The sequence below is a fragment of the Neofelis nebulosa genome, chromosome 8, assembly GCF_028018385.1.
Source record: "Neofelis nebulosa isolate mNeoNeb1 chromosome 8, mNeoNeb1.pri, whole genome shotgun sequence".
Classification (NCBI taxonomy): Eukaryota; Metazoa; Chordata; class Mammalia; order Carnivora; family Felidae; genus Neofelis; species Neofelis nebulosa.
This window is the reverse complement of record NC_080789.1, coordinates 128,555,315-128,580,312: the sequence shown is the minus strand read 5'-3', so window position 1 is coordinate 128,580,312 and position 24,998 is coordinate 128,555,315. Positions and strand designations below refer to the sequence as shown.

The window sequence follows — 24,998 nt, the reverse complement described above, 5'->3', positions numbered from 1 at the left end:
TTTTATCTTATTTTATTTTTCCTTCCCTTCCCCATGTCCATCTGTTTTATTTCTTAAATTCCACATATGCATGAAATCATATATTTGTCTTTCTCTAATATAATGCACTTAGCATAATACATTCTAGTTCCATCCGTGTTGTTGCAAATGTCAAGAATTCATTCTTTTTGATCACTGAGTAATATTCCATTGTATATATACACCATATCTTCTTTATCCATTCATCAGTTGATGGACGTTTGGGCTCTTTCCATCTTTTGGGTGTTGTTGATAGTGCTGCTATAAACATTGGGGTGCATGTGCCCCTTTGAATCAGCCTTTTCGTATCCTTTGGATAAATACCTAGTAGTACAATTGCTGGGTGATAGAGTAGTTCCATTTTTAATTTTTTGAGGAACCTCCATACTGTTTTCCAGATGGCTACACCAGTTTGCATTCCCACCAACAGTGCAAAAGTGTTTCCCTTTCTCCACATTCTTGCCAACGTATTTTGTTTCCTCAATTGTTAATTATAGCCATTCTGACAGATGTGAGGTGGTATCTCAGTGTGGTTTTGATTTGTATTTCCCTGGTAATGAGTGATGATTGGATGTCTTTTTTGGAAAAGTGCCTATTCATGTCTCCTGCCCATTTCTTTACTGGATTGTTTTTTGGGTGTTGAGTTTGGTAAGTTCTTTATAGATTTTGGACACTAACCCTTTATCTGATACGTCATTTGCAAATATCTTCTCCCATTTCGTCAGTTGACTTTTAGTTTTGTTGATTGTTTCCTTTGCTGTGCAGAAACTTTTTATCTCGATGAAGTCCCAGTAGTTCATTTTTGCTTTTGTTTCCCTTGCTTCCAGACACATGTCTAGTACAAAGTTGCTGCAACCAAGGTCAAAGAGGTTGCTGCCTATTTTCTCCTCTAGGATTTTGATGGTTTCCTGTCTTACATTTAGGTCTTTCATCCATTTTGAATTTATTCTTGTGTATGGTGTAAGAAAGTAGTCCAGTTTCATCTTGATGCATGTTGTTTTCCAGTTTTCCCAGCACCATTTGCTGAAGAGATTGTTTTTTTCCATTGGATATTCTTTTCTGCTTTGTTGAATATTAGTTGGCCATACATTTGTGGTCCATTTCTGGGTTCTCTATTCTGTTCCATTGATTTATGTGTCTGTTTTTGTGCTAGTACCATGCTGTCTTGATGATTACACCTTTGGTTCTATCCATCAAGGATATCTAACAAGTGTAAATATTTATGCCCCCAACCTGAAACACCCAAATATATAAACCAATTAATCACAAATATGAAGACACTCATTGGTAATAATGTAATAATAGTAGGGGACTTTAATACCCTACTGACAGCAATGGACAGATTGTCTAAGCAGAGAATCGATATGGAAACAATGCCTTTGAATGACACATTGGACTGGATGGACTTAACAGATATATTCAGAACCTTCACCCTAAAACAGCAGAATACATATTCTTCTCTAGTGCACATGGAACATTCTCCAGTATAGATCACATACTGTGTCACAAATCAGCCCTCAACCGGTACAGAAAGATCAAGATCATACTATGCATATTTTCAGATCACAACTCTATGAAACTCAAAATCAGCCACAAGAAAAAATTTGGAAAGCCCTCAAATTCATGGAGGTTAAAGAGCATCCTACAAAAGAATGAATGGGTTAAACAGGAAATTAATGAAGAAATAAAAAAAAAATACATGGAAGCCAATGAAAATGAAAACATGACAGTCCAAACCCTTTGGGATGCAACAAAGGCAGTCCTAAGAGGAGAGTATATTGCAATTCAGGCCTATCTCAAGAAGCAAGAAAGGTACCAAATATACAATCTAACCTTACGCCTATAGGAACTATAAAAGGAACAGCAAATAAAGCTTAAGGCCAACAGAATAAGGGAAATAGTAAAGATAAGAGCAGAAATAAACAATATAGAAAAAACAGACAAAACACAGTAGAACAGATTAATGAAACTAAGAGCTTATTCTTTGAAAAAAAATAACAAAATTGATAAACCCTTAACCAGACTTATCAAAAAGAATGGGAAAGGACCCAAATAGATAAAATCATGAATGGAAGAGGAGAGATCACAACCAACACCACAGAAATACAAACCATTATAAAAGAATACTATGAAAAAATTATATTCCAACAAATTGGGCAACCTGGAAGAAATGGACAAATTCCTAGAAATATACAAACTACCAAAACTGAAATAGGAAGAAATAGAAAATTTGAATAGACCCATAACCAGCAAAGAAACTGCATCAGTAATGAAAAATCTCCCAACAAACAAGAGTTCTGGGCCAGATGGCTTCCCAGGGCAATTCTACCAGACATTTAAAGGAGAGTTAATACCTATTCTCAAACTGTTCCAAAAAACAGAAACAGAAGGCAAGCTTCAAAACTGATTCTATGAAGTCAGCATTACCTTGATTCCAAAACCAAAGACCTCACTGAAAAGAATTACAGGCCGATATCCCTGATGAAACTAGATGAAAAAATACTCAACAAGACACTAACAAATTGAATTCAACAGTACATTGGAAGAATTATTCACCATGATCAAGTGGGGTTTATACCCGGGCTGTGGGACTGGTTTAATATTTGCAGATCAGTCAATGTGATGTGCCATATTAATAAAAGAAAGGCTAAAAACCATATGATTCTCTCAATAGATGCAGAAAAAGCATTTGTTTGTGTTGTCTTCAATTTCTTTCATCAATGTTTTAGTTTTCAGAGTACAGGCCTTTCACCTCCTTGGTTCACCTCCTTGGTCAACTTTATTCCTAGATATTTTATTATTTGTGCAATTGTAAAAATAATTTTTCTTAATTTCTCCTTCTGCTGCCTCATTATTAGCATTTAGAAATGCAACATATTTCTGCACATTGATTTTGTATCCTGAGACACTACTGAATTCATTCATCAGTTCTAGTAGTTTTTTGGTGGAGTCTAAATTTAGGGTTTTCTATATATAATTTCATGTCATCTGCAAATAGTAACAGTTTCACTTCTCTCTTACCAATTTGGATGCCTTTTATTTCTTTTTCTTGTCTGACTTCTGTGGCTAGGATTTCCAGTACTATGTTGAATAAAAGGGCTGAGATTGGCCGTCCTTGTCTTATTCCTGAGCTTAGGGGGAAAGCTGTGTTTTTCACCATTGAGTATGATGTTAGCTGTAGGTTTTCCACATACGGTCCTTATTATATTGAGGTATGTTCTGTCTAAAATTACTTGGTTTGGGGTTTTCTTCATGAATTGATGTTGTACTTCGTCAAATGTACCTTTTCTGCATTTATTGGAATGATCATGTGGTTTTTATCCCTTTTCTTATTGATGTGATGTATCACTTTGATTGATTTGGGATTATTGAACCACCTTGCATAAATAAATCCCACTTGATTTTGGTGTATGATTTTTTAAATGTATTGTTGGGTTCAGTTGTTGAGGAGTTTTTCATCTATGTTCATCAGAGATATTGGCCTACAGTTCTCGCTTTCTCTCCCTCTTTTTTGTAGTGTCTGTATCTGGAAGGCAGTAAGTCTAGATCTTGGATTATAAAATCTGATTATAGAATCAGAAAGCTTGGAGAAGTTTTCTATTCATCCATATCACGTTCAGGGGAGGAAAGTCAGGCCCAGAGAAGCTGAGTTACTAAAATAACATTATCTTGGGAGAACTGGTTCTGGAACTCACATGTTTATCTCTCCATTCACTTTTACTTCCACTTTACTGAATTCAAGTCCAGGAACTCTGTCAGTTGACTTATTTAATCTAATTCATAAGATTTTTTTACAAGAAATGTTAATATTCTAATTTACAATGTATTTATAATGAAATTATGAAAATCTTGTTCAGTAAGGAACATAATGTTTTGCTTTTCAGGAAAACCTGAGTAGTGGGGTTTGAGAAGTAGAAATAAACTTTGACTATAGATTTGAACTTACTTCAACTAAACTTCAAATCAATTCCAAGGAGTTCAAGGTATGACTATGCATTATTCCCTTTGGTTAAAACCCTTTTATTTCTTATGTGTAGGTTCTCTCTTGCTTGGTTGTTTGCTTACACACACACACACACACACACACACACACACACTCATGCACACAGCACTCATTAAAACAAATAATGGGTCATTTTTCTTTCCCATTTGGTATAATTGTCTGAGATGGCTTCATGGTATAATCATCATGCATTATGGGCTTCAACAAGACAATGATAGTCTTGGCATTCAGCCCACGTTTTCCCCTAGTTTTCATTGCCTGTAAGATTTCTGCACCTCAACAGAATCTGTACTTCCCCTCCTCCGCTCTCCAAAGTCTGGGCTATGCATTTAGCAGATGGTCTTGTTATACAATCATGTTTAACAGGATTAGGCTAGATCATTGAATTTTAGGGATTTCTGACTATCACAGCTGTTTCTTCTCTGAAATGTTTTCACTCAATTAATGTATACAAGATACTCCTCTGCCCAACCCTCATTTTCTAATCAGCACCAGAACAGAAACCTGAATACATCCATATTTGGAATAGGAAAAAGAATTTTGGTGCCAGGAATCAATATACTAATGACTCCTATTTATATATGTATCATCATACTGATGATACTATTTACTGTAAGAAACCTAAAAAAGTACTGAATGGTTAATCTAGATATTAGGAAAATTATTCCAAATACTATTTCTATAGTAGAATCTCTTTATTTCTGTAACTAAATCTCCCCATGCCTGTCCATTATGCCATTCTTTTCTTGGGTACACTGGATAAAAATTCCAGGGTCATCTTTAACATCTCCTCCTTACTAACCCCACATCCTCTACCTTCTATCATGGCCAGTCATTATCAAGCTTTGACTATTTTTCATTTACATGATTTCTTTAATTCCTTCCTTTCAGTTTCCATTGTCGTCACCTAGTTCAGGCCCAATTTATATGAAATTAAATGCCTTTAACTGGTTAAGAGGTTAAGAAGGAAGAACATTTTCCATTCTTGGCATCCAGTAAATCACAGTAGTGAGAAATGGGAGAAGTCCCTTGTGCACATCTTCCATGTAGGGGTGGGAGGTAGGATGGGGTGAGTGGTGGGGCTACATCATAGCAGGGCAGTAACCGCATGACATTAGCAGAAGATTCTAATGAGGGCCTAGCAACAGGACTTTTACAAGAGATTGCCAACCCAACAGAGTCTCAATGTCAGTGTTCCTCCTTTCATATTCCTATTTGTCTGGGTGGGGGAAGAAAATATATGGGGACTATGGGAATTAAATAAGCAAAAGGAAATAATAGCAATAGTGTGTATAAGAAAATAATGCCTCCAAAATATAGTCTTGTTTCAAAACTTAATTGGGGGGCAATCAGTCAGTTAAGTGTCTGACCCCTGGTTTCAGCTCAGGTCATGATCTCATGGTGTGTAGGATAGAGCCCAGGGGTGGGCTCTGTGCTGACCCTAAGGAGCCTGCTTGGGATTCTCTCTCTCTCTCTCTCTCTCTCTCTCTCTCTCTCTCTCTCTCTCTCTCTCCTCTCTCTCTCTCTGCCCCTCCTCTACTCTCTCTCACAATCTCTCTCTCTCTCAAAATAAATAAACATTAAAAAAAAAAGAGTGGAGGACATCAGTGAGACCCTGAACAAAGAGAGAAAAAAAGAACAAAGCAGAGATTAAGAACACAATAAATGAAGTTAAAAATACACTTGATGGAGGGGCACCTGGGTGGCTCTGGTTAAGCGACCGACTCTTGATTTTGGCTCAGGTCATGATCCCAGGATTGTGAGATCGACTCCACATTAGGCTCCACACTGGGCATGGAACCTAAGATTCTCTCTCTCTCTCTCTCTCTCTCTCTCTCTCTCTCTGCCCCCTCTGCTCATTCTCTCTCTCTCTCTCTCAAAAAAAAAAAAAAGAAAAAAGAAAACTTAATTGGAGAGCTGCCATTTATTAAACTATGTTCTATTTAATCTCATTTTAACTTAAACACATCATCTCATTTCACAGTATATAAATAATGCCATTTTATCTTTAAACCAACTTATTATATCCAATTTCACAGATAAGAAAATCGAAGTTCAGAGAGGTTAGGAAATTGTCCTATGCTTTTATACAGCTAGGAAACAGTGGGGTCAAGTTTGAAACCCATTTCGCCCATCTCCGGAATCCTAGAATGCAGCTTTTCAGCTTTTTATGTGGCCCAATATGTCTGTGAAGTAAATTAGCTTTGTTTGTATTCATGTCAATCAGATGGATTTCCTTTTTTGTTCTAAGCCATTTCACAACATTTTGTAAACACCTTTTCCAGACTTAGAAAGTGCAAACACACACAACCAAGTGAAGGAAATATTATTAGCCTTATAATTTCGGGTAAGGAAATAGAAACTCAGAGAACTCAAGTAATTTGTTCATTGCCACACAGCCCATCAATGATGGATGGGAATCTTAACCTGGCCAGTCTGATTTCGCTTCTCCTGTTCCCAGACATGTTGCTAACTTTAATAGGTTATTTTTCTACGGGTCTGATGTTTCCCAAAAAGAAAAATATGGAGTATCATCTAACCTTACCCTATAAACTCTCTTGGGGTACACATACACACACACACAAAATACGCATGCATATATACACATATGCACATATAAGTGTGAGTGTATGTACGTGTGTGCATAAGAAATATTCAAAAATAATATTCCAGAGGATATGAACTGTATTTCTCTGCTATGCAGTGGATGGCATAGTAGTAAATCAAGCCACCTTTTGCACGTCTGTGCTTTTGATTATTTCGGTTACTATGTGACCTGATTTTTTGTCAGTCCGGAAGGTGAAACAGCTGTAATTCGCGAAGAAAAGCACATCAAACATCACCATCAACCTTACTCTTTCTTCCTGCAAAAGGCAGCTGGCTTGTATCACAAACATGTAAAGCGTATCTATCTTTAGAGAGAGAGAGCACGCTATCTAAGGAACGGGCAACATGTGTGCCTGCCATTATCACAGGTAGGTTTCATAGCAGTGTGCCTGGAAGTGGGTAGATGGCAGGCAGTGAAGACGAGGGGAAGCCAACACGGCTCTGCTCGCAGACACGGCTGCTAACCCTTGGTGCCTAAAATGAGGTAAAAAGCGTTCACCTCAGGAATAGGATAAATTACCCCTTCAGAAGCCATCAGTTTGGGTAAGCCCAGGTTTTCAAGTGTGTTCCATTTAACAGCAACTCCAAGGGGTTTGGCTGATTTCAATGCAGAATGTCAAATCTACCGTTTGCTTGGGCACTTGTCTTTACCTGAACTCTGCAGGTGACCAAGTAGACAGAGGGAAGAGTTTTGGGATTTTTGTTTCTGATCTATTTCGAATGGAGGGCCACTGAGATCCCACCATGCCTGTGTGTGCATTTAAAAAGGTGGCCCTGGGGCGCCTGGGTGGCGCAGTCGGTTAAGCGTCCGACTTCAGCCAGGTCACGATCTCGCGGTCCGTGAGTTCGAGCCCCGCGTCAGGCTCTGGGCTGATGGCTCGGAGCCTGGAGCCTGTTTCAGATTCTGTGTCTCCCTCTCTCTCTGCCCCTGCCCCGTTCATGCTTTGTCTCTCTCTGTCCCAAAAATAAATAAAAAAAAAAAAATAAAAATAAAAAAAAATAAAAATAAAAATAAAAAGGTGGCCCTGCCCCATCCTGCAGGGAGGGAACTCCCTGGTATATGAATCTGCCCTCACCTGCCCCTTGGCTGGACACAACCTGGACATAATTTGTAGCCCTGATCATGGAGTTAGCCTGGCTCCTGGAAGTTTGTCAGGGGGAGTGGAGGTGCCTATCTGAGGAACCGCAGAGCTCATAGTTCTTCCTCAGCTGATTCATTTAATGAAGACCAAATCATTACAGAAGTTCCAAAGGCCAACAATACTTTTATCATAATAGACTTAAAATTCATAAGCATAATGTTCAGCAGCCATGCTTGAATTTTTTCAGATGTTATTATGTTCTAAAACCGGTTTAGCGTTTAAAGCCTTCAGTGTTTCGATGCTCACACTTTATTGTAATTATTCAACTGTCTTTCTCACCTAGAATGTCAACTCTGGGAAGGTAGTGATAGTGGACGCCTTGCCACTGTCCCCCCAGCACGATGTCTAATACATAGCAACCACTAATACATATGTTTTGACTGAATGAAGGAATTTCTTTACGTATTTTTCTTTTTGACCTTGAAACAAAAGGAACAAACATACAAAGAGCGATGAGCAATTAATAACCACTTTTATTACTTAATTTTTATAACAAAAGATTTTTGTTTTCAATTATCTTCTTCCCTTCGTATTTCCTAGGGCCATTTTGTTTTGTTTTGTTTCACAGGAGCATCAAGGTGTGTATTCCCTGGCATACTTGCCCAGTCCACAAGTCAACGCCTACTTTCTTTGGAAGATGTCACCCTTTGCCTTAGAGTCTATAAGATTCCCTTCCCTACAATGTGGGACTGAGATGAATTGTAGACAGTCTCTTTGAGTGAGTAAAATTGCAACATGCAAAGCCTGGAGCTGACACTTCACTATGTGCTCAGAGAACTGTGGTCCAGACAAGGAGAGGGAGAGAAGGGGAGTGAGAGAGAGAGGGGAAGAGAGAGAAGCAGATGTGCAAAGAAAAGCAGAGGCAAGAGTAAGAGAGAGGCCTAAAGGAAGTCTTGGCCATCCAGGATCTCAGTCAGTCCCATCCAGAGGCCTAGGAGAGTTGCTGTCTTTAGGTTTCCTTGAGGTATTCCTATAGCCTTAATATAAATGGCTCCCTCTACGGCTTAAGCCAGGTTAAGGTGGGCCAATCCCTAACAAATGGATCCTATATTTTAAATGGAAGCCAATGAGGCATCATTTTAAATGCACAGGTAACTCCCAGGAAATGCAGAGCAGTGCATGTAAAAATAACCCAAAAAACAACAACAAAAAAACCCTGAGTATTTTCAATGGACCTTCCTTAGTTTTTCCAGATGAGGCCAGAGCATGTATCAGGGTCATGCATCCCAATGGCCGTAACCACACAGAGGCGACCTGGAGAAAAGACCCTCGGGTTAGTTTGACAACTTGAAAAGAATAAATGGAATGGCAGAGTTTAGTGAATGGGTCCTTGCCAAAAGAGAACACTGCATATCCAACTACCGTAGGCATGGGAACTGAGCACAAAGCCTTGAGAGCGTTGTTTCTCACAGTAAGGTCCTGGGTAAGAACTTCATCTCAGACTCCGTAGGTCAAAATAGCTTGCTACTCAGGATGTAGTATGAAGCCGTGAGGCAGTGATATAACTTGGGAAGCCAGTAGAAAGGAGGAGTCTTTCCCACTCCTTTGACCTGAATCAGAATCTGTATTCTAACAAGATGCCCCATTGATTCGATACTCATTAAAGGGGGAACTTTGTTCTACGTCATTAGTTCTCAGGTGGGTTGAACATGGGAATCACCCAAGTGACTTACCCATGTTATTCTGGTCTGACCTCTACCCCCCTCCCAGAGGTTCTGACTTTGGAGAGTTTGACTCTAGGCTTGGAGAGTGACCTGAGCAGACAGAGTTTTTAAAGTTCCCCCAAGTGATGGGGCGCCTGGGTGGCTCAGTCGGTTAAGCGTCCGACTTCGGCTCAGGTCATGATCTCATGCTCCGTGAGTTCAAGCCCCATGTCGGGCTCTGTGCTGATAGCTCAGAGCCTGGAGCCTGCTTCGGATTCTGTGTCTCCCTCTCTCTCTGCCGCTCCCCTGCTCATGTTCTGTCTCTCTGTGTCTCAAAAATAAATAAAAACATTAAAAAAAAAATAAAGTTCCCCCAAGTGATCCTGATGTGCGGCTAAGATTGAGAATCACTGCTTATTGAAGACCACCAGATATATCTTAGAAGAAAGTCAACTTGTTAAATGGATTTTGAGACTCCTGGAAGGCACCATAATCTGAAAGAAGATTAACTTTGATTTGGGAGAGCAGGACCCCAAAGAGAAAGAAACCTATACTTCTTTGTAAGTTCCAGGTAGAACTGGTTTAGAAAAAATCACAAGATAGACCATGGGGGACCAGGACATATAGTTTATAAAATGAGCTATAGGATTTGGAACGCATGCCACCCAATAGCCTCAGGGTGGGGGAACACTGCTATTTCCCAGGCAAAACCTAAGAAGACTGAAACTCCATTAGGCTGGAGTAATAAGGTGTCTTGGTGATAACTTAGCAATGGCTAAAGGAATAATCCAGGGGGATAAACAATCTCAGAAACCTGAAAACCTAACCTGTAGATGTCTGGGTCCTAACCATAGCATGGAAGCACATGCTAAGAACGGACCAGAAGAGGCCAGAATAGAATAAGGATTCATGACCCATGGAACTTTTGAGCAGTGGCCACTACAGAGGCCATGGTATTAACCACAGAAACTTGAGCACTGCGTGAAAGGCCAGGAGAGACTGAATTATCCTTCAGGCAGAAGCTAGTAAAAACAGATGATGCATTTGGGCCGGATGTCCCTTTCCTAGTCCCTGGACAACAGGCACGCCCTTTGCCACTCCCTTCCTTGAAAGAGTGGCCTCAGAGACAGGAAAGGAGAAAGTCTTGAATCTAAATGAACATCTGCTCAACTGATTCCTGAATTATGCCTGTGGATTTCAAATCCATCGTAGTGGTGAAGAGAATGTAGTTATTACCCCCCATTAGGGTTTTGCCTCTGCACAGGTCTCTGGGGACTTGGTGTCACTCTAAGGAGGATTCTTTGAATGTCATTCTTTTGTAAAGAGATGGGGATCAAGGAAAATGTTCTAGGATCATGAATCACAAGACATCCACATTTCCATTTGAGAGGCAGAACCGGGACCAGAACCCAAGTCTACTAAGAAGATGTACAGTCGCACACCGAATGCCTCGAGATCATCTCAAGGGATAAGAATCCAATTAGTGGCATGAATGGTCCTGCCTTAGTGAAGGACATTTACTTTACAGATAGATACACAGACTGCATTAACCTCATTAATTAGTATTAATTGAATCAGCCTCAGTAGGTACGGTTAACGAATGGCTTCAAATGACCTTTTTCCGATTGTTAAGAAGGGATAAAAGAAGACATAATTAAGAGGTGACTAGTTGCCAACATCTACTTACTTTAGCTTCTCTCTTCCCTGTCTCCTCTTTCCCCACTCCCTCAACCCTCCACCCACCCCCAGAAGAAATATTCCTTGAGATAAAAATTGTCTTATGATCCTCTCCTTCCTGGCTTTTATTTAGGAGACTTGAAAGAAAGTTGATGAACTTCCTAGGCGCTCAATACATCCCTTATTTCCTTTACCTGGCGGAAGGTACAGCCACCTGTCTGTCAAGTTCCCTGGTACTAAGGTAAGAATATGACAAGCATAATGAATAGCAATAGCTTTCCAAAAATAACTCTTCATCTAAGATTACAGCCTATGAGTTGAATTTCATGAACCATCCTGACATATTTTGGGAAGAAATCACATAAGGGACTAATTTTTGGATTATTTAAAATAGAATAGATTATGAATGACACCCTCCTCCCCCCAAAAAACCCCACTAACCTCATTGATTAGACTAGTATAGTATAACCTAAGAAAATAAACTTAACTAGACGCTCTTGAAATTGCTGAGGTAGGATGTATTCGTATACGGTATAAAACTAAATCTGCTTTGAGCCCATTAGAACGTCTTTGGTGGTGCCAGGAAAGATTTCTGGCAAATTTATGAGAAGATGATACAGTATCCTTTTTGCCTGATGCCAGAGGGGAAGAGAAAATGGAAGGATGGAATTAGTTATGTATGTTTAGGCAGTCAGTGTATTGGAATGTTGCCCCAAACCAGAAAAAAAAAAAAAACCCTCGACATATGGAAAGCACCCAATTAGTGTGAACTTGGTGGAATGAGACAGGTTTTAATAAATAGTTGAGGCTGTTGGTTAACTAGTAGTAATTTCTAAGTATTTGTTGAAACCATTTTAAAATAACTAACATAAAAATGAAAACCCTGGGATTCCCAAAACAATCCTTTAAGACAAACTGTGCCTTCCTCCGGCACGCACAAACCGTGAATTATCTCGCCGGGCAGTATAATTTCCACGAGCCCTCAGTCGGAGTGAAGTCACCAAGAACAGTTTACCATCTTTCTTATCAACCAGTTCCTTTTGCTTCACTTTGAAATACGCAATCTATTTTGAAAAACCCCAAAGGACGGCTAGAAAATACTTATGCTCCAAAAGCATGAGCTTGATGACAGAAATGTTGAGGCTCATGAGTTAATTAACAGGAGCTATGAGCTCAAAAGGGAATTACAGGGTTAAAATAAATTGCTCTAGCTGGCCCTGAGGCAAGTCTTCACCAATGGACAACAGCTTACTGAGGGGTTTCAAACAAAGACTTTTGTCGCAAAGTTGACAAAGTTTTACGTCCAGTGCGGGTTTTCAAAAGCCACCTTGCCTTTCTCACATTGTTTCTTGGCGGGAAGGGGAGTGTTTGTTTTGTCCGCCTTCCCTGTTTTGTCACTTGGGAATCATGGACAAAAGCCCGGGGCCATCTGTGGGTAAGCTTGGCCTTCCCCTTCAGGCGGGGAACCACTTTCACACGATGCACTGTCCCGAGAACGGGCTTCCTTCTGGGAAGTGGGCTCTCATGGGAAAAGAAAGAAACCCTTACCTGGGTAATCATTTTTGTCTATGTCTGAATCTCCTCTGAGAGTAAAGCCGAATCCAGAAGGGATGGTCTGGGAGGCCCACAATCCTTGCAGAATCTGGGACGCCTTGGTGTGTAAGCCATCCTTGTTCCCATTGTAAATGAGCACTTTGCCTCTTTGATCCTTGCCTGCAAAGGGTGCCCCGACGGCAATGTCTACAAACGGACACACATAAACATATTTTTTAAGTCAGGAAGAATGTTTGAGACGTGGAATGAAGTGCAGTCGAAGAGCCGTATCGTAAAATCCAAAGGGCTTATTAAGCTTTCCATGAAAATTTCATGATACTGCAGCAACCATAAGTTATTTGTTTGCCTTTTATCCATCCTGCAAATATTTACCGAGCGACTGCTATGTGTTGGACGCAGCAGTTGTGACAGCAAATCAGATGCTGCTTTTCGAACATTCATATTCTAGCACAGGTAGTAGACAATTTGAATAAAGAAGCAATCAAGGAAATATGGAAAGTGACAAACTCTATGCAGAAGAACCAAAAATATTAATGTGATGGAGAACGGTTGTTATTTTTACGTATCTTTTAAAAAATATTTATTTTGAGAGAGAGAGAGCATGAGGGAGCATGAGAGGGGGAGAGAAAGAGGGAGAGAGAGAATCCCAAGCAGACTCCATGCTGTGAGCTCAGAGCCCAACGCAGGGCTTGATCTCACGAACTGTGAGATCATGCCCTGAGCTGAAATCAAGAGTGGGTTGCTTAACCAACTGAGCCATCCAGGCGCTCTGTCAGGTTATTATTTTTAGATTAGGGGATCAGGCAAGGTGTCATTAAGGCTCACGTTGAAATGGAAATCTAAGGACAAGATGAAACCAACCATGTGAAATCGGAGGGGAGAGCGCTCCAGGCAGAAAGAACTGGTGTGCAAAGGTCGAAGGTTGGAAAGCACTTGGCCCATTGGAGGATCAAGGCAGAGGATGGTCTACATGGGAACTTAGCAACAAGCCACAGGGAGGGCTGGGTCCCATCACTAGGCTGAGTAGAACAGGAGAGACACCTTTGCAGGGTACTTACGAGTTTCTTGTTAAAAGGAAAAAAACCAATCTCTTTCACAGAGATTATCTAATGTAATGATTACATCGCCCCATGAGGTAGGCAGGACCCATTTTACAGTAGAGGATACAGAGAAACCCGGAAAGGACCCTACCACTCGACTCCCACTTAAATATGGCACTGAATGAAAGTTAACTTCCACACATTGTGTCCATCAGAATTGTTCTAAACAATACACACAAGGGGCGCCTGGGTGGCTCAGTCGGTTAAGCGTCCAACTCTTGATTTCTGCTCAGGTCATGATCTCATGGTTCATGGGATCGAGCCCCGCCTCAGGCTTTGTGCTGACAGCGGGAGCCTGCTTGGGATTCTCTCTCTCTTTCTCACAAAATAAATACATGAATTTAAAAAACATAAAACACTCGAATATTTAGTTTTACATAAAAAAAGAGCACCAATAACACAATAACATAATAGCTCGCCACAGCGGGTGACAATTATGTATCCCCATTTTGTCATTTATTTCTCTTTGCTCCTAAGTTTGACAAGACTAAGTAAATCGTGAGTGGATTTTGACTACATAACAAGGATTATCATTCCAGCTTCACTTAACAGGTAAGGATAAACTATCCCAAATCTCAGATTGTTGTGGAAAATGAAGATCGCATCATGTGGCAGGTGCCAAGGGACCCTTCTTTCACTTCCTCTAGGTCCATCCACATCGGCCCTGTGTTTCATCCCAGTCTGGCATTATTTTGCCCACTTAAAAAAAGTTTATTTTATTTATTTTGACACACACACACACACACACACACACACACACACAGCATGAGCAGGGAAGGAGCAGAGAGAGGGAGAGAGAGAATTCCAAGTCTCGCTGTTGCCACAGAGCCCAAGACGGGGCTCGAACTCACGAACCGTAAGATCATGACCTGTGCAGAGTCAGTCACTTAACCGACCAAGCCACCCAGGTGCCCCTATTTTACCCAGTTTATACATCAGTGACATCAGAGGCAGAACACGCTTTCTGCCATTAAAAATGCTTCTCTTACCTTTTAAAAATATCATGAAGGGTTTGAGGAAAAAAAAAAAAGATACATAGAGGAAAATATGGTGATAAGGATGACTCAACAGATAATGTAGCAAAATAAATATATTTTGCGTGGTGCCCAGGGATAGGGCAGGTTTTGAAAGCAGCTCATCAGTTAAAGATAAACTTGTCTCTCTTTTTATTATTTTCCTGGAAACATGAACTTGTAATATGCATTTTTGTTTTATGGCACTTTAAAAATTACTAACCATACAGTTCTGGGATGTCTTTTTTCTCAAAGAAAACTTAACCTTACAATACCCCTTGGCAAAGGTACTAATGAATACTGATCTGATGCAAACACTCCCTAGGCTATTTTGTTCGAGCAAATTCGAGCAAGCTTTGTGTGAGCTTGCATGTTTTTCTGAGGAAAGGGTACTTGCAAGGGATTCATAAATTCCTACTTTAAAGAATCATAATCCTAAACCAAGAATTTAACACTACTGCAAACACTGAAGTTGCTTTAAGCTGAAATTTACTGACCAATTAAAATTCAGCAAAGCCTATATGTAACTCAAATGGGTTAATCACAAGGCATCATTCTTCTTCATATATCAGCATGCATTTCTTTGTCTTGACTGTACATACGGAAGATTCTTCAGTTTTCTTTGAGTCATTAACTCCAAATATTAATTTAAAAAATAATAGCTGCCTTTATTTAGAGCTGATATATGACAACTTAACTTTAAATTGTCTTGAGATTTCTTTAATAGTTCATAAAAAATCAATAATAGGCGCACTCAGTGGCTCAGTCTGTTAAGCGGCTGACTTTGGCTCACATCATGATCTCACGGTTTACGGGCTCGAGACCCGCGTCAGGCTCTGTGCTGATAGCTCGGAGCCTGGAGCCTGCTTCAGATTCTGTGTCTCCCCCTCTCTCTCCCCCTTGCCCGCTCATGCTCTCTCTCTCAAAAATAAATAAACATTTAAAAATTTAAAAAATCAATAATAAGAACTGTACCCTGTATTTACACTGCTGTAAATACTTTTAAGACATCATTGTTTCCTTCATGTAACAGTAACATGAATTACAACACATAAACAATTCCACGTATTGGTATAAATTACCATTGTATCCATCTTGGTTCAGGTCTCCTAAGTGTGCCACAGCACTACCGAATCTCCCGAAAACCTCGGTGCCCACGAGGATCTGTGGGTCTCTGAAGACAAGAGCACTCACTTGCAAATACAGATAAACTTGCCCTACTTCCCTAGGGCTGGTCTCAAATTCACGTTCCATGAAGAGAGGGGCCCCAATCAATACATCATCCATTCTGCAGGGAACAAAGAGAGAGGTCAGAGCACCGACAGACGTGAGATTCCGGGGGGACATATTTTTTTAATGTTTATTTTTGATAGAACATGGGGTGAAGTGGGGGGAGGAGAAGACAGGGAGACACAGAATCCAAAGCGGGCTCCAGGCTCTGAGCTGTCAGCACAGAGCCCGATGCAGGGCTTGAACCTGCAGTCCATGAGATCATGACCTGAGCTGAAGTGCTGAAGTCGGGAGGTCTCCCAACCGACTGAGCCACCCAGGTGCCGCCCCCCCCCCCCCCCCCCCCCCCGCCAGTGGATACATTTTTAACCAACTAGCTTAGTACATTTCCATTGGTATTTTTCCTTTCCCCAGGTACATTTTACAATCACCGTGTTTCTTTCATTGCTTTGTTATGTCTATGGGACAGAACGTTATAGGAAAAGAAGACTTGTTACACTGAGCTTTTAGACTGTGTTACAAATGACCACTTTAAGAAAACCAGATACTTCACCCTTTTCAAAAGATTTTTAGTGCATTTCCAGAAAATGTAGCTAGACAAGCAAAACATATCAAAAGGACCTAAAAAGGGTTTCTCTCAAAGTGGATTAGTGTTTGTCTACAACAACAGAATGATTCACATAAATTATGAAGTTTTGTTGCAGTAATAAGGTTTAACATAAATGTTGCCTTCTTCTTTCCTCTTGTTACTTCCATTTAAATAAAGCAGAGGGGCGCCTGGGTGGCTCAGTCAGTTAAGCATCTGACTTTGGCTTGGGTCATGATCTCGCGGTCCATGAGTTTGAGCCCCGTGTCGGGCTCTGTGCTGACAGCTCAGAGACTAGAGCCTGCTTTGGATTTTGTGTTTCCCTCACTCTGTGCCCCTCTTCCACTCATGCTCTGTCTTTATCTGTATCTCAAAAATAAACATTAAAAAAAATTTTTAAAAAGGCGGGGGGACGCCTGGGTGGCTTGGTTAAGCGTCCGACTTCAGCTCAGGTCATGATCTCACGGTTCATGAGTTCAAGCCCCATGTAGGACTCTGTGCTGACAGCTCAGAGCCTGGAGCCTGTTTCAGATTCTGTGTCTCCCTCTCTCTGACCCTCCCCCGTTCATGCTCTGTCTCTCTCTGTCTCAAAAATAAATAAAGCAGAGACCAGAGAGGGTTATAGTACTACCTAAAAAGATAGAAAACAAATTTTCATCCCAAATAGGACTTGATAGTTATTCTTTGTAAATGGAGATACACTAGCAGGAAATTAACAGATAATTTTTAAGGTTGAAAAAAATTCAAGAAACAAATACCTATGCGCATTATCTAGAGATGAAGATATAGCCCCCCAAGAGAACAAAATACAAAAGTGGTTAAAAGTGTTCCCTTCACAGAGCCAATGGGCATGAAGAAGAGTACAACAGAGCTACCCAAACTATTTCAGTTTTTAAGAACACATGCATACATTATTTTATTTTAGAAATCTTAGGAAAAGTCACGTCAACCAAAATTCAAAATGTGATCTATACTAATGACCTCTGAAGATGCCCCGATCTTGGGAGAGGCAATAATCCAAAGAAAAATCTGCCTTTGGTTTTTATGCTGACATAGATTAGGCAACATGCAGAAACTTGCCAACTAAACTAAAAATATCACCATTCATCTAAAAGGCAGGAATGAGGGTGATCAGTTACTGAAAACCAAAAAGAAATCCTCCTTTAAGATAGGAGGCATCTGTAAGACACTGCAACTTCACCCTGACCGCCTCTTTCTCCAACTTCTCGCCTTCCCTGCAGTGGTCAACTAGTACCCAGGTTCAAGAGACATTCTGTGTAACAACTGTATTTGAGACATTGGGATAAGTGACTCAAGGAATATAGCGACAATTAGGTCAACCCCGGTCCTAATTAACTTACAAGTGAAATCAAATTGCCACTCATTTAACTACAGACAAGGCAGGGTGGAAAAAAGCACACAAGTAATCCAAACTAAGTCCTAGAGGTCCTGAGTAGGAGAGACAGCTGGTACTTTGAGAGAGTTGAGCAATGCTCATGGGGGAGACGGCCTTAGACCTGAGTGGGATTCTGACAGGTGGCTCTAGAGGCAGGCTTTCCAGGTGACAGTACTCTGAGCCCAAAGCAGTGTCTCTGAGTGGAGTCAGGGTACAGAGAGCGATCCAGGTGGGCTCCGTGCTAGAGGGGTGCCAAAATTTTAATGGGAAAAGTAAAATATACAAAGAATTCTTAAAACTTAATAATATGAAATCACAGCAATAATAATAACAATAACATACAGTATGATACCATTATATATTACATAGCATATATTATTGTCATATATAACCAATATTATATGTATGGGATATACAATAGATTACATATGTTATCGTTGTTGTATATAACCAATATTATATGTTTATGACATATAATAGAGCAATAAGAAAACAACGCAATTAAAAATGGGGCAAAAGATTTGAACAGACACATCATCAAGGAAGATTTACAGATGGCAAAGAGCACATAAAAAGATTCCCAATGTCAAATATCATTAGAGAATTGGAAATTAAAACAAAAATGAGATACTGCTACGAATCTATTAGAATGACTAACATCCAAAATACTGACAGCACCAAATGCTGGAAAAGAGTGAGGAGCAACAGGAACTCTCCTTCATTGCCGGTGAGGACGAAAAATGGGACAGCCGCTTTGGAAGGCGGTACGGCAGCTTCTTACAAAAAAACTAAGCACAGGTTTACCGTATGATACAATCATCACACTCCTAGGTGGTCGTGCACGTGAATTGAAAAAACTTAGGTCCAGAAAAAAAAAAAAAAACAACTTGCAATTGCCAAAAATTGGAAGCAACCAAGATATCCTTGGTTGCGCCAATAACCTGTGGCACATCATATAACAGAATATTACTCATCAATAAAAAGAAATGAACTATTAAGCCACAAAATGACAGGGAGGAACTTTAAATGCATTTTGCTAAGTGAAAGAAGCTAGTCTCAAAAGCCTTCATACTGTATGATTCCATGTGTATAACATTCTGGAAAAGACAAAACTAGAGACAGTAAAAACGAGTAGCAGTTGGCAGGAGTGAGGGGAGGGAGAGGAAGGACTAGATAGAGCACGGGGTGTTTTTGGGGCAATGAAAGTATTTTGTATGATACTGTAGGTGGATATGTGACATTATGCATTCGGCAAAACTCACAGAACGTAGAACCCAAAGAGTGAACCCTAATGTAAACCGCGCACTTTAGTTAATAATGTAACAATATTGTAACAAACGTACCACACCAATGCAAAAGGGTAATAACAGTGGAAACTGAGGGTGGAGAGGAGAGAGAATACATGTGAACTCTTTAATTCCTACTCAATTTTTCCATAAACCCAAACTGCTCTAAAAAAAAAATAAGACCTGGGGGCGCCTGGGTGGCGCAGTCGGTTAAGCGGCCGACTTCAGCCAGGTCACGATCTCGCGTCTGTGAGTTCGAGCCCCGCGTCGGGCTCTGTGCTGACAGCTCGGAGCCTGGAGCCTGTTTCCAATTCTGTGTCTCCCTCTCTCTCTGCCCCTCCCCCGTTCATGCTCTGTGTCTCTCTGTCCCAAAAATAAATTAAAAACATTGAAAAAAAAAATTTAAAAAAAAAAAAAAAAAAATAAGACCTACCAAAAAAAAAAAAAAAAAAGATAATTGAAAAAGTAAGTTGAATCAGATGATATGGGAAAAGCATGAGTTTTAACGTTCTCCTGATCTAGATTTAAAAGCCGGCTCTTTTAGTAACAAGCTGTGCCCTATTGAACAAGTTACATTTCCTCAAAAATGTGAATGTAGAAATAGGCTACATCATTGGATACATCACTGAAGATCTCTCTCGGTCTCTGTCTCTCTCTGTACGTCTCCTTCCAAATGTGCGTGCACACGTATATAGACAGGTCATACTATAGTAGTTTAATAAATGATAGGTATTGTGAAGGCACTGGGTTAGGTGTTGAGGGAATACACAATATTTTTACATTATAGCAATGTAAACAGAAAGAGCTCTTGGTAAAAAAGAACAATGCATCTCCCCTCTCCCTCTCCTACCTTGTAGGAGTCAGAAACAAGGTGAAATGTAACTCTGGGATAGTCTGGGGCTCCCAGCTACTTCAAGAATAGGCTCTTACTTGTCTCCCAAGCAGGAGACCAATCGCAGGGAAAAGCAAGATGCACCTTGAGTGTTACTTGGCTGACTTGTAAGAAGGAAGGGGTGGGGGGTGGGGGTGGATGGGGGTGAGGACGGTTATAGATAGACCTGAGGAATGGCTATTATTTTTTCTTTTGTTTTTTAAAAACTTTATTTTAATTCCAGTAGAGTTAACATACATTGTTATATTAGTTTCAGGTGTACAACACAGTGACTCAACATTCTGTATGCACATCACCTTGTGCTCATCACAAGTGCCCTTCTGGAGGTGAGTGGGGGGATGGGTAAATAGGAATGGCTCTCATTTGGGTCGCACATTCCAAAACCTAAGTTGGATTACTATACTTGGGTAAAACGTTAAAAAGAATTTTGTTTAACTGGTTTTTATTTATTTTTGAGAGATAGAGCATGCGTGGGGGAGGGGCAGGGAGCCAGGGAGATACAGAATCGGAAGCAGGCTCCAAGCTCTAAGCTGTCAGCACAGAGCCCGACACGGGGCTCGAACCCACGAACCGTGAGGTCATGACCTGAGCTGAAGTCAGATGCTTAACCGACTAAGCCACTCAGGTGCCCCAAAACGTCTTCTTAAAAATAGGACAAGCACATGGATTAAAAAAAAACAATTCCCATTGCTTGCCATCCTGCTGTGCTCCAAGACCAGAGGAGAGCAGGGATTGGGGGTATGGCCTTGATCTTCCCCCGCAGGTCTGTGGTTGCTTCTCTTTCTGTTATCATTATTGGCAGTAGGCAGGGCCATTCGCTAAACACCTAATTGTGTTGCTGCCTTGTGGTTCAAAAATGTCTGAAGTCACTGGTCTCTACTGCAGAGATGGAGTGGGGGCCATTTTCTCATTCTGTAAAGAAGGAACAAGCCATAAAATTGTCCCCCAAGGGTGCCAACATGATGCAGGACTGGCACGGTTGGTGCAGTGCCTTTCTCCCTGCCGACACAAGTTCTAGAAATGGGAAATTATTCACCGCATCATTGCGACAGACTAGCACACCCATGGAACCTTTGGATTCTTGGAAGTATTATGACAACCTTGATTTATTTTGTTAGAAATATATTCCCTAGATAGTTAAGTGTAAGTCTTCTAAAATGTTCAAATTGCCATAAAAACAGAGGAAGACATTTGTTTTTCATTTATAATTGTGTTTCTCATAAGGTTGAAAGACAATAACTGTGTTGGATTTAATTGGTACAATGTGCTTTATAGAATACTTTGCATTTAGTGTCAGTATTATATTATTACAGCAATACTGCTTAAGAGCCACAATTTATATTATCGTTTAGGCTGGCGTTTTTAAAGCTTGGTTGGCAACACATTAGTGGACTCAAAAGCAATTTTTAAAAACAAAACAGAAAACAACAGCAAACAGAGTGAACACATTACACATGAGACTAAATATTGTTCCATGTCATTTTTGTTTCAGTTGTGTAGTGTGCTGGGCTGCAATGTCAAATGCATTTCTTATTATGGACCGTAAGGCAAAAAAACCCTGAAAAAAACCATCACAGTAAGCTATGTGTGCTATTAGACTATTTCACAATTGGTTTTTGTCAAATCCTGGTTTTGAAAATGCCCCCCAATTCAAGTATAAAGTTTTAAAATATCTATTAGTAAGGATATTTTTCAGTGACCTTCTAATACCTAGTTATGTAATAGGCTGGGTGCCATTCTAAGATATATATATTCTCTTAGAGATCTATATACGTATATATACATGTACACGTATATATACATATACACGTATATATACACGTATATATATCTAAGCTATAGAGATAGAGATAGAGATATATATCATATATATATATATGATATGTATATATCACCCAGCCTGTATTTTTTTTATCTTAAAACAATTAATGATGAGGAAATAATATCAATGATGAAGTTTTCACTAAAATCCACTCTTTCTGTTTGGGTCATGTTGGTGGTTTGTATGAGACCTAAATTATTATGTAAAGGCACTTTATAGAAGGATATATACACTAAATTTCACTTTATCCGAAATGTCTAATGTTTAAGCACAATTTTCTTTCAAATCTCTGGGTAGCATACACAGGTTTTATTTGTGTCTCTTTATGTTTAAATCCGCTCTGATAATATAACACAATGCAAGGCTCAATTTCTCATCCTTCACATGTTGTTTGGGACAGAGACACTATAACTATTTTTCTGAAAAGCAAAGCAAAAATACATTGAGAGAGAGAGAGAGAGAGAGAGAGGAGAACCCACGAATGAGAATATTCAATACGAAGAGTCTATCTAGATTCAAGTTTTCAGAGTCAGATGGTGTTGTGTTGATTTAATATATGAACTTTTTTATGTTTCTTTTTTCCCAATAGTAGATATTGCACATTAATTACCAGGATTAATGTTTTGAATGTGGTCATTTAGCAAATGCAGATTAGCAGGCACTATTCTAGAGCTGATATCAACTGAATTGTTTTATGGTGGGCAAAAACTAACATTGCTTATCATTTACATTACAGAAATCAATTTCAATTTTCTTCTTTCTGCTTTAGTTTTCCAGATTTTCTACTTATTTCAATCATAATGATAAAACCCATGTGACAGAACATACTTGGACTAAATCTACGGCAAAAACATAGTTACCCAAAGCTGATTCCTTTCAAATACATTTTCTCTAAAATGTTCTCAAGTTAACGAACTGCTAAAACCTCTTTAAATTGAACTCCTTTAGGCCCCACAGAGATGAAAACACAACCCAATTGATTAAATTGTAATTCTGTAAGTTTCTGAAATAGTTTAAATATTGTAAGTTTCAAAAGCCGTAAGAAAAAAACTAATTTGCTTGCTTAGGCTCAAGATGAAATATTCTGTCTCCCTTTGTTAAGTTTGTCCAGAAATTCCTAACAGTTTACATTGGCAGAGTTTATAGCTCTGGCTATCTTAAGATAACTAAACTAAAGTTAATTTCACCAGCTTGTTTATATTTTCAAAACAGTCACAGGCTTGATAATATCAACTACCAACCAGCATGCACACCACTGTTTGGTCTAAACTTTTGGAGTGCCCTCACAATACCTGGAGATTTTTTTTTTTTAATTAAACAAAAACAGTGGGGAAGATTTCCACCAAATTACTAATTTGGTCATCATTACCTAATGACACTGTCTTTTTTTACCCCTGCTATCGAGTTTTGGAGGGACCTTGCATTTCTTGCATGGTGGGTACAGAAGATGATATATCCTGTCACGAGGGAGTCTGATACACAATAGTACTTAATTATCTCTTGGTTGGAGAAGGGAAAGTCTGGTTTAATATCACAGAACATGGGGAAATCCTAACTTCTGAACCATGAACACTCAACTAGACAAGTGTTCTTCTTAATATCCTATTCTGAGTCACTGCATAACATCTACTCAGATCCAAGGTTTAAAAGAGGCAGGCCTTAAAAAAAAAAAGTCTTCTGGGAAACTAGAAATTTGGGTAAAAAAATGGGAATTGCATCTCAGTTTTAGTATTGAACTTTGATGGGTGATTGATGCTCATTGATAATTCCTTGATCACTGACTGATAAATGCTGGGTAAGCTAGAAAGGGTTTTGTGAATTTCAAAAAAAAAAAAAAAAAAAATATATATATATATATATATATATATATATACATACTTATAGACTGTAAAATTATTTACGAATCATTACTAATGACTCAGTAAAATGCAACAGACTAGTATGGCCACTTTGATATAACCATACGGAGTGAATTTTCTTATATGCCATGCCACAAAAAACTATAACTGAATTTTTTATCGTGAATCAGTTGTTTTTAGAATCACTAAAGGCAATCTTAAGGCTCATAGGGGAAAATAACTTTGAAATTAGGATTTTATACTTTTATAAAGTAAGACCTTATAAAAATAATGGAAATTAATAATATGCACACTTAACAAACAGGAATGTAGATTCTTACAAAAAATAGGGTAAAACATTTAAACACATATGTATGTTACTCTTCGACCACAACCCTTATTTAAGGTTACTGGAATCTATATGTATTCTATACATATATGTAAATCTGGATCAATATATGAGCAGAGAGTGCATCTATATGTTTTCACATATATATGTATATAGAGATAGTTAAATATAGATCTATATATGTGTGTGTCTATACGTATAATCTGAAATAGTCAAATTCATGGAAGCAGAAAGTAGACCAGTGGTTACCAGAGGCAGGGGTGGAGGCAAAGGGAGATGTTGGTCAAAGGATACGAAGTTGCAGTCATGTAGGATGTATGCTAGAGATCTAGCGTATAGCATGGTGAGTACAGTTAATAACACTGTTACTAGGAGTTTGCTAAGAGAGTGGATCTCTGGTGTTATCACCACGCGTGGGCACACACACACGCGCGCGCGCACACACACACACACACACACACACACAGAAGTAACTTTGTAATGGATGGATTGCACAGTTGGGTGAATATAGATGGAGCCTATAGATGGATGTCTTAATTAGCTTGATCACAGTGATTAATTTCACTGTGCCTATGTATACCTTAAACATCATGCCGTATACCTGAAACATACAATTTTTATTTTAAAAAATAAAAATGGTTATAGAGTGTTTCAAGGACAAATATGCTAATTTCCCAGCTTTAAATTTTTTTTAATGTTTACTTATTTTTGAGAGAGAGAGAGAGACAGAGAGTGAGGGGGAGGGACTGAGAGAGAGAGAGGGAGACACAGAATCTGAAGCAGGCTCTAGGCTCTGAGCTGTCAACACAGAGCCTGACAGTGGGGTTTGAACTCACGAACCA

The 24,998-nt window shown here is 39.5% G+C and overlaps 1 protein-coding gene across 1 annotated transcript in view; it reads right to left on the bottom strand.

Moving 5' to 3' along the window:
- ITGA8 (integrin subunit alpha 8) overlaps positions 1-24,998 on the bottom strand; it is a 190,094-nt gene that overhangs the window by 99,224 nt on the left and 65,872 nt on the right. The window contains exons 12-13 of the mRNA XM_058681828.1: positions 15,840-16,045; positions 12,639-12,830 (exon numbers count right to left, since the gene is read on the bottom strand). Coding sequence (XP_058537811.1) covers positions 12,639-12,830; positions 15,840-16,045 — 398 coding nt within the window. The remainder of the gene's footprint in view (positions 1-12,638; positions 12,831-15,839; positions 16,046-24,998) is intronic.